General features: G+C 38.9%; 1 protein-coding gene across 1 annotated transcript in view; it reads right to left on the bottom strand.

Moving 5' to 3' along the window:
* LOC122842231 (cadherin-23-like) overlaps nt 1-20851 on the bottom strand; it is a 95475-nt gene that overhangs the window by 43701 nt on the left and 30923 nt on the right. The window contains exons 4-6 of the mRNA XM_044135918.1: nt 11288-11430; nt 11008-11055; nt 10684-10776 (exon numbers count right to left, since the gene is read on the bottom strand). Coding sequence (XP_043991853.1) covers nt 10684-10776; nt 11008-11055; nt 11288-11430 — 284 coding nt within the window. The remainder of the gene's footprint in view (nt 1-10683; nt 10777-11007; nt 11056-11287; nt 11431-20851) is intronic.

Raw genomic sequence — 20851 nt, forward strand, 5'->3', positions numbered from 1 at the left:
TCATGTGACTACAAATGTACTTAAAATGTTTTGGAAATAATATTAAAACTTCACATCATCCTACATCACTGAAATAAAATTAAAAGACGCAATCATTTGATAGGTGAAACACACTTTAAGGGTAAAATAAAAATAGCTTTTATTTGGATCTCTCAATATCATTTTTAATTTAAAGATTTTTGCACAAAAAAAGGCAAATTTAAACTACTGGCAGTGCAGTATATTAATTTGGCAATTTTTGTTCCCAGAGCAAAAAGTTTGGACACCAGATTACGAATGGATAACATTTCTGTCACAAAAGGCACAGAGGAGAAAAAAATGGATAGAGAATGAAAGTTAAGTAATCTTGAAATGATCACACTGTTTTAATTACAAACATGTTTTATATAAACTGAAAAGTTGCTGTCCATTTTTAGAAAACACCATCTTTAATCTGCTCTGTAGTGGAGGGATGGGATGAAGAAACAATTAAGCTCTCAGACACATCTGACTGTGCACAGACTGACAGCCTGACAATTAAGCAGATATTTGACAAAGATGGGCTGTGAGTAGGAGAATAAACATCTGCTAAATTCAATAGATTGGAAGTTTGCTGTGATTCCCACTTCCGCCTGCTGTGACCTACTTCAACACTATCAAGCCTAAATCTGCGTTAGCTGAATAAAAGAAGACGTAACAAGACTGTTTAATGTTTTTCTAAATCAAAAAAGGCCATAAATATCTACTTAGGGAAACTTTGGACAGGAATAAACAAGAATAGGAAGGATTTGTGTATTTAAGTATGAGAAAAAGGATAATTAGGGCGCCATATGGTACACAGGTGCACCAGCTAAAGGAAGCTAACATCCTCAGCGCAGCGGTCACCGGTTCGATTCCCGGCTTCTCTCTGCCCGTCCTCCTGTCTATTTACTGTTAAATAGAAAAAACTCCTAAAAGATTGATTTGATTGGCAAAATTGAATAAATAAAATTTAGTTGACTATAATTTTCAAGGCTGTTTTTTGTTCCCCCTGAGGAAAAAACATTTCCTCAAACAATGTTCACAGGTCTTCAATTTACAGAGATAAAATAATATATTCCTCCCTAACAGATTTATTCTGTTAACGAAAAATGTAAACATTTTTGTTTTTAAACAAAACAAGTGTTATTTTCAAAGATAAACTTCGTGTTTAATAGACAATCTTGTCAGGAAGCTTGTCTGGCTTTCCTGTGAGCAGAACCTCGTCAGAATTCACAATGGTGGCTGCTAAGAGCAGGAGAGTGCCAAAGGCAGGGTGCAAGTGGCCATGGTGGGGTGGGAAGTGCACACTTGAAAGAACGGCAGAAAGGAAACCACAGCTTGATTTATTCATAAAAATGAGGAGTGAATCAAAGTTTAATGGCGTTCCTTTCCTAACTCCGTCTTTCTGTGTGCGCCTCCTTCTTACTTTTCTCCCTATAGCTCCTCCTCTCTGTACGCCTTTCTGTCTCTAAAACACACTTTGCTCACTCATACACACAATTCGCCTTCCTGACAGCCAAATCTGCACCCATCACTGTACAGAACCAAAAGCAAGGTGCTCTTCATGCTTAGCGGGATAAAGTAAATGACAGAAAGATAAAGAGAGGCATAGGAAGTGATTTACCTTCACGAGTGACAGCATGCATGATGTGCTGGCAGTATTTGTTGCATTAACCTCTGGACTGGAAAGGATGGACAGAAAAATTGTTGTACAGGGCAAACTGTCTGTTTGACAGCTCACTTAGGCAGCCATTTGCCCCAAAGAGCTCACTTTGGCCCAAAAATGAATCATCATTCACAAGAGAGACAGCTCTCTGATTATATTCTTTGTTCTTGCAAATTTTAATGACTGCTATGATGGAGAAACTTTTTCTCCATGAAATGTGTGGACAAACAGCTGGTTAAACATCCTGGGACTCACCAAATTGGCCATATGGGGTTTAACTGTATAAACTAACTGATAAGACAGTCAGAAATAATGATTCAGCAGATGGAAAAAAAACCTGGAAAATCCTTTTTAATGGAATTATCAATTGTCTACATATTTGAGAATAAAAGATAAGGTAAGTAAAAAACTGGTGTTTTAATGCCACTGAAATCGGGAGAAAAACTTCACTTATTTCTTTCTGTCGATGACAGATATCATAAGCAGGGTCAAAGATGAGCAAAATACTGACTGCTTCTCATTTAAGTCTCTCGCTTTATCCATTTTTCCTCTTCTTCCTTTCTAAATCCCTCCATTCCTCCGGACAGGCTCACGGTCTTAATGTCAGGGAGAATTCACTTTGAGGCCTGATCCTGTCAACCAGACATCTCTCAGTTCACTGCATTCAATCTCACTGTTAGAAGGAAGAGTTTAAAAACAATTATCAGCAAAATTAAACCGTGACTACAGAAGTTGTGTGTTTGGTTATGTATAGAAGAAATTAGCTTGTTTTAATCCAGAATCTTATTTTGTTATATTACAACCTCAAACTTCAAAGTGTATTGGGAAGTCATGCAAAGCTGTGAAGCAAAGTGTTAATTTATAATAATTTTTATTTTAAAAACAAACACTAACAGATTAAAATCAACTCTAAGAAGAGTGGACAAAGACTTCAGCAACTAGACGCGCAAAGCAGGTAGGAACATATCCCCAAAGAGTCGTAGGAAATGTGGATCTAGAGAGTGATGGCTCTTAAGGGAAAGAAATGTTGAGAATCATGGATCCTTCTCTGTCGTCACAATTATCCAAAGTTTTGCTGGTCTTGTGCATAAATTAAAAATGGAAAATTAAAGAGTTTAGGGAGTTGAGAATATTTTTGCAGAGTACTGTCCACCCAGTTAGTATCACAGATATTATTCTGCCTTCATATCAAAGAAAATGTTTTGAACACCAAAAACACATTTCAATGCTGCAAGAGAAATCTTAGTGCAACCTGATAAACAAATTACCTTCTGATAAGATACAGGGCATGAGGCTACCAAAGATTAGGGATTGAATTTTAGCTTTTAGAAGCAAACAAAGGAAAAGAAGAAAGGAATATCACAGATTCATCTATGTTGTACCTGACAGCAACAGAGGGCACATCAAATAGCAGGTGCCTCTGTTACGCTGCCAGAGCCCACATCAAGTCCTAAACAACTCATTCAGAGGCATAATAGAAGCTCTCAAACTCTCTGCCAATATTGTCTGAAATAAGTGTGTGTGAGTGTGTGTGTTTGTGAAATGCTGTTATATTCAACTCTGATTTTTGTTTTGCAGAAAGTAGCAGCCAATTGTAGGGAGGCTGAAATGATTCTGCTTTGAATTCATCTCTTTCCCAAACTGTTCACACATCGGCAGCACTGAGCAGAATCCAGGGCTTTAGCAGACGACAATAAACGCTGCGTTTTCCAAAGAATAAAGTAATGTAACAGTAAGATACTACTGTGAAAGCTATTAAGCCAAATGAAGCAACATTATTCCTGAATGTGAGGCCTTTCTTCCTTTCAGTATCTGACTTTCACCCAGAGAGTTTCTGCATTGTGCAGCAGGGTTGGAAACACCAGCGTTAGCGCTGAACAGCTAACCGCAGGTTACAGAGGGACAGTGAGATACCACTAATAGAAAATAGAGGCTGAGGAGAGATTTCTTCATCTGCCTGACACACCTGAGAGACAGTAAACAGATAAAGTTTAGTCATTTATCATTTTGGAGCCTCAGACCGACGTGCCTTGCAGCAGACATGTGAAATCCCTCTATGCACGTTCCATAAAGACTGTTGAAGAGTCTGCAGTACCATGTTACGTGGGTCATCACTGTGTTATCGAAGGCTGGACACCTCAACACGTCCACTGAAGGGAACGATGAAGGGAATACTGACAAGAAGATAAAACGAGACAGAACTACTTTTTATGGTATTAGAGTTATGCCTTTAGCCGGACTTTTAACCAAAATGACAACAACATACATTCATTAAAAATAGAAACTTTGTTATTTTAGGGACTTTAAATAATTGAAGGTATTTTTTCAGAGGGGAATGGTGACTCAACAAACAGTAATTAACATTTAACCTTCACTTATCCAATGACCCGTTTTACAGTGGGGCCAAATAACTCAGTCTGGTTTGATCAGAAAAACCTTTTTTGTTTGAAATCCCTCATTAAGGGTCCAATTAAAGTCCATGATGAGAGCAGGTAAATGTTTGACCTGAACTCAGACTTACAACAGGGGACTAACAGAAACTGAAGAAGAAAGGTGTGAAAAACTATTATAGACAAAATTGTTGGACATCTGTTGAAAATACATAAAAATAACATTATAAGGTGTTTGATCCCTCAGAGTGGCTGTAAGATAAATGTCGGCTCCCAGTGGGAGTGTGTGAGGGTCAGCCAGCTGGACGGACCTGCATGTAGGTAGAGGGGGAGGGTGTTGGAGCTGAAGCGGACTCACAGCCGGCTGAACAGAAACCTTTTGCTCTGTGGACAATAGAGTCAGCTGTCCCACTGACAGAATCTGAAAAGTGCATGTCGGTTTGTTTTCTGCTCAGTCTGTCACTCAACAGGCTTGGCAGTGGAGCGCAGTGTTTCCAAACATTATTTCTAGTAAAAGTTGTCGCTCTCGTTGTTTTCTCAGTAACTGCTGGCTGCCAGAGGATGTATGTTGTAAATCTGGCCAGCTCATTAGCAGTGACAGAGGAAATGCTCGCAGCCCACCTGCTCCCCTCCACCCTCTTTATGGAGCCACAAATTAAAACCACATTAACACACAGACTGCACTGCTCACCTTCATACTCACATTTCTGTCTGCTCTCTGCTGAACAGGCCAGCCTCTTCACACACACTCACCACGGGCAGGACTTATTACTAATTACGGGCCTTTAAAGACGCACTTGAAGCATTCATTGCGCAGGTGATCACAATGATCACGTTTGAATTCATTGAGAATTTTTTCTAACATCATATGTGATCATAATTAAAGATTAAACCTCAAACCTGCAGCTAACTCACCATTAATGTAACATTAAATGATGCAGAGGACGTGCAGTTTTTGTGGCCAACAGCAAGCTTCTGGCATAATTCTGACTGGAAGAAATTATTTAAAATGAATATTTTCCAGGCGAAGACCCAACTTTAAGGCACAAATTCTCTAAGTTTGGGAACCACCACCAAATTTAGGTAACAACGTCCATGTCCAGGTCTGAGCCTGAAAATTCACCGATTGACGTTAGCCTGCTTTATCCAGTCCAAAACCATTTTGGATGTTTGTTTGGATTCAACGTCTGGTTGAAACACTCATTTGTTTTAACTTAAGTTTTAGCCAACTAGTTATTACATTTTATATCAGCACAATGGAGGAAAAAAAATGCAAATCTGTGAATTTTATGCCAATAATTTGGAGTTCCATTCCATGGAACAATCTCCAAATAGATGAGATTTTTTACAGTGAATTACTGTCGTAGTCTTTACATCAAATCGACGTGACGCAGCAGCGCCACTGGCAGAGGAACACATCCACCTTCAAACATCCGTCTCAGACACGGGGGCCAAAAAGATTCATTTCATTTCAGCTGAGATAAAAATCTGGCTGCATTGCTGACCTTAACACTGGAGTTCCTGCAGTTTTCAGTTCATGGCAGGTCATTGTTCCTGGAGCTCCTAACTGGTTTCTTTTCATCATAGTGGGAGAGTTTCTGTCAGAAAATTGATACTTGGACTTAGCTAAGGGTCTTCCCAAAAAGACATGGAAACTGGGTTTGGAGTGGATAAATTGAAATTTCTGCAACCATAAACCATATGCCCAATTTGTAGACTGTGCTGAAATATTTGGACCTTATTGATAGGAAAGTGATCAAATATTAAGTCAGAATAAAGAAGCTTGATGGCAGCAAACAGAATGCTAAGAGAAATCAAACATTAATGGTAAAAATGGTAAATGATCTGTAACTGTAAAGCACTTTATCTCATTAAGAGGACACCGAAGTGCTTTACATTACCTTCAGTTATTTACACACACTCAGTCTGTGAGCAGACTCTCCATGAATGGATAATATCCTCAATATATTTATACCAGTACAAAAAGTTCTTGTTTTTCTAATTCATTGCAGTTGTTTGTTGACTGATGTTTTCTCCCTGCAGGAATGAAAAGGGTCAAACATTTAAAGCCCCACATTAACAAGGCCTTTCTGCCTGAGGTAAACTTCTCATCAGCGCCGTGGCTCCCATCTATCGCTCCACACCAGCAAACAACATACTCTGCTGTTTTCTGCTTGCCTCAGTCAATCTCCTATTTTCTGTGACATTTTAGTTGTGTAAAACCACATAATTTGAATTTCTTGCCAATCTTTCATTCATGCTCCTTCATCTCTCACGTCCATCATCTTTTCCCCTCTTTGTCTCTGATGTGCTGATGGTGTTCTAACCCCAGTTACTGTGGCATGTCCAGTGAGTGACAGCATGATGAAGTGATGTCCCAGCATGTTTGCTTTGCCCGCTAGAGGTCAGCCAGGGTCACAGAGGTAATGAGGCCATAAAAATGCAGGTACAGAAAGTCGTGGGGAAACCAGATAAGGTGCAGAAAAGGTTAGAGGGAGATGGACAATGTGCATTTGTCGACTTCCCAGTCTGTCAGAGACAAGTGGGAGAGTTGTGAAGCTTAATAAAGGGCTCTCAGTGCACAGATTGGAATTTGTGCTGCATTATTATTGTGACACGAGGAAATCAGAACGAATTTGCCGTGTCTCATTTATCAAGGAAGCCAGGCACTCCAAATCATTTAGACTGATGAATAAACATGTTGCACCTGCAGTATTCTGATACAGTATTCAAATACGCAAACTCTGCGTGTGATTATGACTGTGTTTATGTTCAAGTTAGAAAATGCGTCTGAGTGCAGAATTCTAGGAGGAGATGTTCTGACCCATTTCAGGTTCTGAACAGATCCTCTTGTCTGAATTTAAATACTGGTGTCACACCTTGAGACGTTCACAGGTCCTCTGTTCAAGTCAGTTCTCAGGTCTCACGAGAGTAAAGTTCATATTTTCTCACCAAATGCATGTAGTCTGCTGTATGCATCACCTTTAAAAACAATCTGCACAGAAACATCTACTTATTATTTATTGATAAATGTATTTTCAATTCAAAGAGAACTAGCAGAAATTGGTTTCTGTTGAACAGCAATATGAACAGAACAGAATGTACTTTAATTTTAAAGAACTATTAATGTATTTCATTTATGTAACTTTAAGTGGAGAACACACTCCACTAACATGACATTAAACAGTGTTAAGACTCTTCTGCTCACTTTGAGTTCTAATATTTACAGAAAAACAAAGAGCAAATAATCTCATAATAAAGGATAAGTCAGGGTAACTTGGTGAAAGAGGAAGAATGCTGCGTTTGTGATCAAGTGTAATAAAAGTTGCCTTAACTTTAAAGAAGCAGACCTGGTTTGTAATGATGCTCACTTAGTACAGAGTTAAATCATCTTTACATCATCTTCAAATTACCTGGAGTCATTTATTACAGAGTGAAGTTTACACAGTCAGGAAACATCCACCCCTGCCAAACTTGTAATCTGTCACTTAAATAGTAAATAGTGTTTAATGGCAGCACTAAATAAAAACAGAAGAACTTGGAAACAGTTTCTCACAGAGAAATATTCCAGAAAGCCTTTCCTTTTCTCTACTGATGCTAATAAACTGCACAAGCACTGAAAGATATACTTCTCCAGTTTTTGGCCATAACTTCAGCTGTATAAATGTTTGCAAGACTGATGATTACATAATTTGTCACAGAATGATCATTTTATTCCTATATTCATGCGCTGCCTAATGTCAACTTCAGGCTTTTTGAAGCGGATAAAGCATGACAGACTTCAGATCGCAGCTTTAAAAAGGTGTTGCTGTCAAATGGGACTTTTTCAATGGAGAATGTTGTTAAACCTAAGGAGCTGCCATCCAGCTCTAAAATGTAACACTAATGTAATTTAAGAAATGTTTCTGCCCTGAACATTCATGAAGCATTCATGAGCCGAGGCAAAGTTTCACCATGTGTCTCCATGACAGATTAAAATTCACCCAGAGAAGCTCAAGAGAAAAAGACTTTAGTGTTTTATCAAACCAACACGTTTGAACAGTTAGTATCATCAACTGTAACAGGAGTCACTCCGTGTATTTTATAAATTATGAATATTCTGTCTACCAGAGTTTTCCAACAGGCTGCCAACATCACCAAATACTACAATCCATCCTGGCAGATATGAGACGAAACGATCAAAAAATATTTCAACTTCTGTCACTCAGTGAACTTTCCTGTTGCTCCTCCCACTGTTCTAAATATTAAAAGAAAAATATGATTCAATTCACAAAAACCTCAATATCCAACACATACTGCTCCACCTGTAATGGTAAACTTTAAACACTAAAACCTAACTGTTAAATTTATTGATATTTATGAAATATGAATGTCCAGTTTATAAAATTGTCAGTTAATCATATATCTATTTACACGCATCAGTTATTTATCTGTAAGTTAAAAAATGAAGAGTAAAATCAGCCAAACTTTGTCCTGCAGAAACACAGAGGAACCAGGATCAGCAGCTTCAGCCCAGTAATCTGGTCCGATCCCAGAACCGGATCCAATCTGAACCTTTACTGATGCTTCTTTTACTCAGATCAAAACCTTCCACTTTCCTTTTGGTTAGAACTTAGTCAATGGAGAAACACTCAAACCACAGATTTCTTTAGCCTGAGAACCAAATGCATCCAAACTGGAAACTCACCATATTTTTCCAGTTTGTCAGACATAATCAGACAGCAGAACGATCACCAATGTGTTTCATTTGAAGCTTAGTAGAAGTAAAAGTCAAATGAAGATTACAGAAATTTGGGCAGTTTTATTTTTTCAGTGTTCATTGCTGTTCATGTGGAACATCAATGAAGTCAATTTTTTCCTAAAATATTTAAAAGAAAATGCAGATTGAGAAACTGAAATATCGAGAGACGTTGCTACTTGACACACTATTGGCTGTTGTTTGGACAGCAGCCAATCCAGCAGCACCATTTATCATCCTTGGTGCTAATTGGCTGTAACCTGAAGAGTGGAAATAACGATCAACATGGATGTTAGCTTCTGTGGTAGCGCCGAGACGGTTTCCACTGTACAAACTAAAGCAGTAAAATTCTTGTGAGTACTGGGTGTTCACTCACATTTTTCTTGTTTTGGTCAAAATTTGTGATATTTAACTGTTTAATTAAAACAAAGTTTAGAAGAATAGATTTATAATTCTTACAGCCTGAAGAAAGACAAAAAGAGTTGGCTAAATTTGAAACCTACAGGTCAGACCTCAAACAAAAAGTGGTTTTAATTCAGAGTGGGTTGAGAGGAGATCCTGAACTAGAATAATGACTGCAGGTGAGTCAAACTCTCTGATTTAACATCACCAGGTCCCAAAAACGACGAGCTGGCCTGAGAAAATCAGTTGAGCTGTGGGTGATCTAAACAGCCTCATCTAAATGCTTCTTATTTCTCCCATTTATTTGTCTGACTTTATGGATCAGGGAGAGGAAAAGCCAGTGGCTTTGAAGATTTGGTGAGGACTCAGAGAGAGGTATATGCTCAGTGTAAGCACAACAAGACGTGGGTGTGTTTTGTGTGTAGATTCAAGCCCCTGTTTGAAGTCCTTCACTTCACTCTGGCAATTACTTCATATCAAGGATTAGATGGAGGAGAAAGCAGGGAGTAGACGCAAAGATGGAGAAACAGAGAGGAGAAGAGAGGTGGCAGGAAGAAAGAGGACAAGTTGGAGGAAGAGCTACTGTAGTGCAGATTAAGGTCTCCACTGCCGGGAGGCTTTTCCCTTTATTTAAAGGAAGTTATGCTGACTGTTTAAACATGAGCTGGAGGACGACGACTGCTCCTCGGTTTCACCAGGAGGTTTGGAAATCATTACGTCACTTTGTGTTAAATTTGCACTTTAAAGCTCCTCAGTGAAAACATGTTTCTTCATTCTAAACTCTTTGGTGCAGAAACTGATTGGAAGTCGATCTATTAACTGATGTTCATGTTTGTCTGTGTAAGGTGGAGACGGCCATGAACTGCCTAGAATACCAACATGGAAAATCAACACTGTCAGATGGAGATATTATAATATAACAGGAAAATAACTCCTTCAGTTATTTTCATGTGATAAGTTTCAATGTCTCAGTGAAGACAGAAAGGGATGGAAAGCTTTTGATTGACGTGTTTTGCTTTTGCATTTTGCACATAAGTTTGTGGTGCATCCACAAGAAAAAGACATAAAACTTTAGATATTTCACAAACGTGAAATTAAAATAAAAAACCTTTACAAAAACCATATATTGTAGAAGAAAGACTTCAAGAAACTGCATGAACTGAGTAGCACATTATTGTGATGAAATGCAAAAGTATTGAATGGGAAAGCAGTAATTTTACACGGGAACGCAAAAGAACAAAATGTCCCCCATGTTCCTGCATGACTCCGTACAATGTGACAAATATGGAAAAGAATGAACGCTTTTACTAGACAACGAACATCAGCATGAACAGATATGGGACATTTTACATTAATCTGTCTTATTTAAAATATAACCCTTAAATTTTCTGCAAGAAGAACTTTGGTTACTACAGATAAGAGAAATGAAACAGGGGCTCAGATTTTTGTTTATTTCTCCAAATGTAATTAATTTAAGAGTTTCTTACCTCAGGGATATGAACCGTGTACGGCTGACCATGGAAGTTTGGTGCATTATCATTCACGTCTCCAATCTGGATGTTTACTGTATCTTTCACCACCTGAGGGAGGAGATCATATATGCATCAGGCACAAAACGGCCGGACTCAGATTGACAGCAAAAAATGGTGCAGAGGGAATTATAAATTATCAAGGGGGCTGAAAGTCAGTTGATTTTTTGCACATAAATTTTGTTAAGTAAGACAGAAGAGAGAGAAATGGAGTCGACTTGTGGTCAGGCTATATTCACGATGTCAGCATGTGACATGAAAATCACAGATCAGACCTCGTACCTCCTGAAGGTCGCTCACGTAGAACTCGACCTGCATCTCTGACTTGGTCTGGTGCAGAAAGAGAGACATCAGCATCACATTTCCATGGAGACGTGACATACGTGAAGAGAGCAGAGCAGTCAAACAGAAAAGCATGTTTCAGAAAATAACTATGTGCTGTGCTGCTCTGTTGTCACTGGAAAATGTACTTTCCATCTCATATCTTCTAAATGTTCCTCTCTACTCCCAGGTGCAGAACTCAGGATCATGCAGAACGCAGATCTATGTTTGCATGTTTTACCTCACGGTCGAGCTGCTGTCGAAGCCAGACCACGCCCGTTTCCTTATTCACAGAAAAATACTTCATGGCTTCTTCTCCTGAAACGCCGTATATGAGCGGCTCCCCCTCCGGATCCGTCGCTTTAAGCTGGGCAACCGAAGAACCTGCAGGAGAGGGGCAAGGGTCAGAGGTCGTATAGGGTAGAAGAATGTTTCCGTTTGTCTTGTTGACATTTCCCATACATGCAATAATGACAAAAGAAAACTGAAATAAGAAGCATTAAAACAAGTTCTAAGAAAGTCAATTTTCTGAATTGTTTAAGTCATAACTACGATAATAATAAAAAAACTACTTACAAAGTTCAGTAATTTCTTGATGAGTTAAATATGATTTAATGTTTTTCAGACAGATAGTAAGGTCACCACTCTGAGCTTTGATTGATTGTTCTAGAAATCAATCAATCAATCGGCATCAAATGTTTTCTGTGGTCAGCTTTTATTAACAGTAGGCCAGGTGTTTCTTTTTCCTGTTCATTAAAAGGCATCAAAACTGTTTCCAGCGCATAACTAGTTTACAGGCGAAGGCTTGTGTGACCTTTGGCCCCTGGGTCTCAGACAGAAGTGGAGTCCAGGTGTGTCCAGATGAACACACCTCCCACAAGCCAGGTAGCAGCTAACTGTTAGCCTGGGAATGCTAATTCCCTGTGATATAAAATTATTTTGTAAAATGGTTTTGTTAAAAATAAACTAAAAGTAGCTCACAAGTCCACAGGTAATAGTGATGAAATTTTTTTTTTCCTAAAATGAAAACACTTTTGCTATGACCCTGGGTAGAATTATCAAACTCTTACGTAGTCACACATCTCACTCTGCTGAGGATCTTTGCAGTGACAAAGATTTTTCATATTTTACACGAGAGTCCAGTTAATTTGTCAAAATTCAATGACTCCTTCTGAATTTCCTGCAAAGCAGGTGGGAGAAGCGTTTTGCCCAAAGACACGACAGAGAAAAACAGTTTGATGAAAATAAATATGAGAGCAAATCTCTGAGGAATGCCAACAATGGACAGTAAACATCTGCATTTTGATTCAGTCAGTCTTTGCCTGGTAGATCTTCTTAAATATACAGACTGTAAATTCCTCATGTGAATGCTTGTATGTATTTTCATACCTTCACTCGCCCCCACTCCTCTCTGAAGGTACTTAGTCAGACAAAAGAAGTGAAGCCAGACTAAATCAAACCTGTCAGTCGAGCACCAAACCTCTTAACACAGCAACCAATTAGGCTTCACAATCACCCTCCCCTCTCGTTTTATTAATACACTCCATTTTCCTATGAAAGGGTGGCAAAAAATGACTAATTAATATAACGATTTATGAACCCCTTTCATTGCAGTCTAATGAGATTTATGCAAATTCAGCAGCTTTCAGTATGAGTTATAATTTGGTTGAAGACGTTGCAAATTAAGCATTTTACTTTGTAGTCATCAATAATGTTTTTTTTTTCTCTCCTTCTTTTGGGTTTCTCAACTATAAAATAACTATCTGCTTCTTGCACTTAAGTGAAAGATTAAAAATGGTGACTCGAGGGAACAACAATGACAAAACTGAGAAGTTTCCAATCATCTGGACAGATTCTGATTCAATTACATGCAATCTAATCAAATCTTGACTTTGATTGATTCAGTTTAAAATGCCAGTTGGCAAATAGATATCTCAGCAACCCAGGAAACTGACGTTTCCCTGGAATGCACGTGGCAATGGTGGAGAGAAACAACTCTCTGTTAACCAGAACAAACCTCCAGCAGAACCCGGGTCAGAATGTGTCATCTGGCAGCTACAGGATGAGAAGACACATTTCCTGTTCTCAAGATTTCCTTTTAAAAGATAAACTTTAGAACTTTAGAAAGCCCAACACTTTACTGAAATGTTTCAGTGTGAATTAACTCAATTGAGAAACCCAGGAAGAACAAGCAAACTGTGTCCAAAGAAGATCAACAGTCTGACCAAGCAAAAAGTCAACATGCACCACAGCAGTTCACTAATGCTTACATTAGTTATTACTAATGCTTACATTAGTTATTACTAATGCTTACATTAGTTATTACTAATGCTTACATTAGTTATTACTAATGCTTACATTAGTTATTACTAATGCTTACATTAGTTATTATTCATGCATTTAGGGGAAAGGCTGCCTTTATTATGTATTTATATGTAAATTACAACCAAACCAAACAGCAGTGAACATTTATAAGTTCAGTTCAGTTTGTGACATGCAGATTGAAAACACTGAAAGATGCTGATTATTTTGATGCATATGAGATTATCACAATTTAATACACATTAATATAATTATATTACATCTATTAATGCATCTGGGACAACTGTGCATAGCCAGAAGAGAACTGAAAATATTCACATCAAATATTGATTTATTGGGAATATTTTTTATCACTTCTGCCCCAGCTGAAAACAGATTTGATCTGCTGGGCTACATGGACACGTTGACATATGCTTGTATTAAGTGCAATCTGTTTGGGACTATAGTGCATGGGAAAACGGAAAAGCAAACACAGATCATTGATCGCAAAATGTTCAAACTTGTATTATTTTGTGAATTTTCTCTAGAATGAGTTTCTAGAAACCCATCTTGTGGTTCTTATCTCGTTCTGTGAGAAGTTGCAGTCAGCTCTGACCAGCAGTGAACATTTAGGCTCCAAAGATAAAACCAAACATGTAAAAAGAAGAACTGCATGTTTTCACTTGAACAGGACAAGAAGTCCCTCACAGATATTGTCATAGTTACCGTGTGTGTGTGTGTGTGTGTGTGTGTGTGTGTGTGTGTGTGTATGTGTGTGCACAGATGATATTTCTCCAATGCTTATCTGTAACACTGAGCCCTTTTCTCAGATAAATGATGGTATTTAGCAGGAAGTGATGTCGGTACTACTGTTATGAATGATACAGTGAACATTAATGGCTGCCCCTACCCCTCCACTCTGCAACACTTCCTCCATGACAGGAGCAATGGACTGCAAGAACCATCGTTCAACTTCCCCCCTTTCTGCTATTGTCCTGCGAACTCACGGCTTCCTCTGCAGTCTCACACTTCCTCTTTAGAGCCACGGCGAAGCAGCAAGGACATAAAGCATCTGGGGGAAACTCAACTTCTTCTCTTTGCAGCTTTTTGTGGACAGTTCCTCCTTCCTTTGTTTCATTTACCCTTTACAGATCACAACCAGTCTGACATTTCTCATTCAGAGTTCATAACCTTCATAGTATGCTATTTGTGCAGCATCTTCCAAAAGTACATAACTGTCACCAAGGATGCTGTGTTGACTCAGAAGAGCTGCAAATATAAATGCATGCCTCACTTTTAAGATTTATCGTTATAAAACACCTTGGCAACCAGCAATATTTTGTATTTCAGTTAAAAATCTCAGTAATGTTTATGGCCTTCTGTCGGCCTAACTGATGTATGAATCAGTAGCAAATGTGTTTTTCATAATATTTCAATGCTGAATATATTTATTTAATAATATTAGGTGTAAAAATAAGAACAACAAGAAACCAGTTCAGAATCAAAGGGAAAATATGAAATAAATGTGGTTAATACTAAAATCAACAGTAGCTTCATTACTATTAGTTCCTCTCAAAATGTTTGACGTTGAGAGAGAAACTATAATTCCTTTTTTCATAAGGTTAAAAAAAGACTTAAGAAGTAAAACAGCTGAAGAACTGAAAAGTGCAGAGCAAAAGACAGAGATGAAAGGTTTGATAACATTCCAACAGCAACATGTGAAATTTGTACTCAGTGCTAGCTTACAGGAGAGACGGAGCAGGTAGTGGAGGGGAACTAAATCAGCCGCCAGAAGACATCGATCCCTGCTGGATCAATAGCAGTTGCACGCGTTAGACAGGGACTAGCCTTTGCCCTGGCCCGGGGCCGCAGGCTTCTCAAACAAAAGCGGCTGTGGGCCAAACGCCCATTTATTATGTTGGTGACATCTCCAGACCTCTCGTTCATCTGAGTTCTGATTCACTGGGACAGGCGCTGTCAGCTCTGCAATTTCAGCCATGCTCTGAATTATGGCGATGAATTTTATGGGGCACAAAAGGCTTAATGGGTATATGGGCAGTGTTCAGCTGCCTACCACAGCAGGGACAAACAGAAGAAAAGATGAAGCCACCTCAGATCAGTGTTAAGTCCCACTGAGAGCACAGGACCGGCTGGAGAGCACGGTGATCCGTACTCAGTCTGTATAAATTCTTGATGGATCGTCTCTCACTCAGGGCCAGTCAGTCTTGGGGCTGAAGTCATGCAATCAGCAGGCTGATGAGTCAGTGTGGTGCCACTCAAGTTACTGCACTGTCTATCTGCTGACAAAAGGAGCCTTCAAACACATCAACTAGGCCTATATGGAGCAACACTGCCTCACATCAATCACTCTTAAAAAATTCACATAAGCAAACGCACTCTTCAGCTAAGTTGCAGGATGAGCTCATTTGGTACAATGCATTTTCACCATGGAGTGGAGCATTTGTCAATATACAGATTAATGGAAAGAAAATAACATGTGAGGCTTCAAAGGATCTGTCATGGAGGACCTTCTAACTAGAACTAAACTAGAATTGGGTTCTTTCTGGAAAATTTGATAATCAATGAGAAAAAAATCATACAAAGATGATCCAGACAGCAACAAACATAAGATATTATATCTTTATCAGTTTTTAATTTTTAGACTGGTTTAGAAAAAAACATCAATATCATATTTTTTGATATTCAATATAGCATCAAATTATTCTAATAATGTACATCATTAAAATGTTAATTCTGGACTCCTTTCACAGCTTATGTGAAAATAAAATACTCTCTTTGACATTTTTTTAATGTGTGAAATCACTATGTTATCTGCATACATTTGAACATTAACATGAGGTCGTTTTTATGAAGTGGAAACAAACATTTCACATTGCGCAGTTAATGAAGGATGATTTGATCAAACACCGTTTTCCGTAGATAAATATCATTTAAACTCTAATTGTTTGGTGATAAATGAAGTTTTTCACCATGTCCTCTGAGATATGAGAACATTCTGTCTGGCATTTAGAAAGCAACCAATCCCGAAGCTTCTTTAATATTTTCTTTGGCGCTGATTGGCTGAACCCCGAAGAGTGGAGATACCTTAAATTAAATTAAATTAGTTATTAAAATGGTTTCCAATGTCTGAATTAATGAATATTAAGGTATATTTGGTATTTAAACAATTAAAACTGGCGTTTGTAAGAGTTTCACAAGTTAAACTCCCTGCACACTTTCATAAATTAAAAACTGAGAACAAAACACTTTAAAACACACAATAACCATATAACTATGCAATATTAAAACCAAAAAATGTTATCTTTTGTAAAGTTTTTCTTTGGTATCTGTCTAAATAACTTCGCTTTTCGATCATTGTGTCATGAACTTGAGGGTTAAGCATATTCCTTATAATACAGACGTTTTGTTGCCTTTAGACGATGCAGTCGAGACAAGAAAATGTCTTGGTGTGAAATTTACACAAATGTTCTTCACTGAGCAAAAATATAACCTGGATATTAGTATTGATCAAGCAGAGTTCACCTCTGAGTTGAAATATTCATCATTCACACCAACGTATGACCCTTAAGTCAACCCAGCTCCTATGGAGAACTTTACCAGTAACTGAGGAGTCAGATTTCATCAGGGGATTTAAGTCATTCTTTCAGGCTAATCCCTTTAAGACCCTCTTTGGGGGCATGTGCATTATCTCCTGCTTTCCCCACCAGTAAAATGCACAATAAATTAATCTTTCTTCTATTCCTTTAGAAATAAGATGGAAATGAGCTGAAATCAACTCATCACTACTTTCTCGGCCTGAGGTGCTGTGAGCGCTCTTATTGTCTAAAGATTTAGGTTTCCTTTGGGAAACCACTTAGACGTGGAAATAAACTGAGAAGATCTATCTGGAATGATAATGGCCCAGTGGCTGGAAAGAGTTTGAACATCCATTTCCATACAAAGAGAGCTGTACATGTTTGCATTTAGGGTGAATCTCTTACAGCTGAAAAATGAATATTAGCAGATAATACTCAGATATTATAGGGATATAAAGCAATAAATAAACAAAAGTGGCAGGTTGATTATGTTTGTAGGTTTATATTACATGCCACCAACAAACAAAATAGTGAAATAACATGTCTTACATGATATGAATAAGTGTCTGTTCCTTCACAGATTTCTTCTATTTATGCCTTTTATCTCACACTTAAAATGTCTCAGATCAAACAAAGTTACAAGAAATTAATTAGAATCAGTAGAGAAGACGGAGAAGGCCAAAAGATTTCAAACCGTAAGCCCACAGATTCAGATCCCATGACTTATCCAAGAGGCCAGAGGAAAAACCCAGAACAGCATCTGAAACACAGCAGGCCCTGCTTGGCTCAGTTAAGGTTAATACTGGGACATATTCCTCATCAACCACATGACATCTGAATAATCCTCAAGATTTTAGGGGAAATATGTTGTGGAGTGGAAAGAAAAAATGAAATGTTCTTCCAGCCCATCATGTGTGGAGAAATAATACAGCATTGTTAAAAAAAAGAACATTACAGTCAAATCTGTGGTATGATGGTCTGAAGCTGCTTTTCTGCATCAACATGTAGAAACTTATGGCAACATAAATCCTTCTGGCTACTGGAAAATCCTCTGCAAAACTCAGGTTATGATTTAAGCTCCAGCACAATGAAGTTAAATAGGTTGATATTGATATGGACAACCCAGCAGGTCTACCTTTGATTGGCTGAGAAAAAAGAACCAAATGGAGGATTTAGAGTGGCCTAGCAAAAGTCTGGACTTAAAACCAGTTGAGGTTCTGTGGTACTGCCTGAAAACAGTCGGTTAAGCTCCAAATCCATCCACCAGCATTTAATAGGTTTAAGGGATTTATAGCTTTTAAATGAAATCATCATTTCAGTTGCTTTTTGTGTTGTCAATAATTAATACTTCTAGATATGAACTGAAAAAAGCTAAACTGCTAAATTTAAAACAAGTAATTGCTGTCCACTTTTAACAAGGCAATTACAAAAGCACATTTGCTTCTAATCTTTCATTCAATAATTGTTCTTAAATTCATGTTCTTCCTATGGTGTGGGTCTGTGTAGGTGCGTAAACATCCCTGTATTTGCGACATCAATAACTGCGATGCCAGAGAGAGAGAGAGAGACAAATAGTGCCTTAGGTGTAGCTTTTAGTGGCTCCTGTGTTTCAACAATGCACACGGTGAGAGTCCTTGGGAGGCCGTGTATTAATCCAATAGATTTATGACTAAATCTGTCACGGACGGGTGGAGAACACCCTCTGCTATTCCTTTAGCCCTTCTAGAGTGAAATACACACCTTCAAAAACACACAGTCAAGCTCTTCTGTTATGTTGTAGGACTGTCCACTCGACATGGAACACACACACGACTGTAAACTACACTGATATGTAGAGAACATCACATTTTTCATCACCATTTTTACCATCTCCAGGTTTTCTACACCAGCAAGTTACTTATGATATGTGGAAAGATATGCTGTTCACCACAATGACACACTTACACAGAACGGAAACATTACTTAGATGTGTAAATGTAGACAAATATCTTAGTGAAACATATTTTTATTAAACTAGTGAAACTAGATATTTAGTCTTCTACTGATCCTGTTTCCAGTGACTCTGTTCCTGTCAGTGTAAAAACTTGACTGTTGTGTGTGTGTGTGTGTGTGTGTGTGTGTGTGTGTGTGCGTGCGTGCGTGCATGGCCGTTTGTCCTGTGTGTCTCTGTGTTGTCCTGTGGTGGACTGATGACCTGAACAGACAATGGATGGATAAAAGCGCTGATGCAATCTGAAGCACAGTGAGTAGAAAAACTAATTACACCCTCTCTGTTCTTGTCTGGTTACAAAGTAAAATGTTTAGGATATGCATGGACAGTACTTTTGTCAGTTTTCTGGTCTGCAGCATACAGGCAGACCATGTGACCATCAGGCAAAGGCAGTACACACCAGCACAGACCTTAGAGAAGCCATTGTTGCTACCTGTCAATCTGGGAGAGGTTATAATGTGATTCTGAAGTCTGTCATTCCAGAGGAAGAAAGATTATTCACAAGCAAAAGACATTTGAAGCACCTGCTGCAGAGTGGAAGCCCCAACCGATTCATCCCAAGGTCAGATCATGCAGGAAAGTCGATACAAAAACACAAGCATAGCAAAATATGGCTCCCATATCAATGACTAGACATTTAAACACTGTAGTGTCACAGTAGGGTCCTTGGTACAGTACAGACCAAACGTTTGGTCTGTACTGTATATTAGTAAAAACAAAAAAACGTGAAAGCAAAACAAAAGATTTATTATCACCTCAACAACTTTCAATGTTGACACTACTATGAAGATGTGAATCATTTATCGCCTAATAAGTCTGATTCAGCAAAGTGTGGCATGAACTGATGAGAGCGAGGCGTGGGACCCAACATACAACCCAGGATTGGTTTTTAAGACATCCAAGTGGTGATATGATGAAAACGCTGAGTGACAAGGCTGTGACTAACCAATCACATTGTGAAAGTTGAAGGACAGTGAAGGACATTAGCAGACAGTTGTCCCCCGCATTGGTGAAAGAAGCAGACCTGTCACTGCGGATTCTCATGCAGCTCAGTTCTGCCTGCAAACACACTGGAAAGCTTTTTGCTCTCGCCTCAGTCCACGACATCCCATCACCGTCCCAAACTTCCCCACCTCTCTGTCTCCCCCTCTTGCATTTTGTCATGTTTTTGTGATGGTTTGTCTTGGTTGTGGAGACCAGACGAGGGACGCAGGCTGCTCTGAAGCAAGCGGACAGCTCGCTGAGTTCTTCAGAGGTTTCTGGAGTGACGGCAGAGCCACTCCGGCCTGTCGCCATCACAACGGCGCCGCTAACACGCACATCCGTTCACAACTGTACCAACGCTGCCGGCTTTCACAAATATCTGTCAACAATGACACTTTCTGACGCCTGCCCAAATCTTTTCTGCTGCTTCCATCTTCACATGTTGCTCCTTTCATCTGGTTCTGCTGCTCACTTTAGTTTTTAATTCGGTTTCCATTTTGCCGTTAGCGGCTCTGTTTTCGGTCCGAAGCCCTCTTACACACACCCGCCCTCTGCTGACCTCACCAGGCCTGACTATTATCTGAGAATCAGCTAAATCACAGGCGGGTAATGGAACATGCCACCATTATTGTGAAGCTACACACACACAGATAGAATCACATTAAAACAAAAGCCTCTCCCTCTTGACCTTCATCCCCTTTTTCTCTGTTTACATGCTTATCAATTGGCCCCTGTGTTACTGAATTATGGGTCTGCTGCAGTTTCTGCCAGCCTGCAGATGTAGATGTGGATGCTGCAGAGTGGCAGGACCAAGGGTCAAGAGTCAGGATTTGGAAACTTTGAGCAGGCTAGCAGCTATTTCTGTTTCTCACGCTGGGTTGGGTTGGAGTATTTGTTTAGAAACATGAAAAAACAAAACAGTGTACATTTTATA

Source organism: Gambusia affinis, linkage group LG13 (genome assembly GCF_019740435.1).
Source record: "Gambusia affinis linkage group LG13, SWU_Gaff_1.0, whole genome shotgun sequence".
In the NCBI taxonomy this organism is placed as follows: Eukaryota; Metazoa; Chordata; class Actinopteri; order Cyprinodontiformes; family Poeciliidae; genus Gambusia; species Gambusia affinis.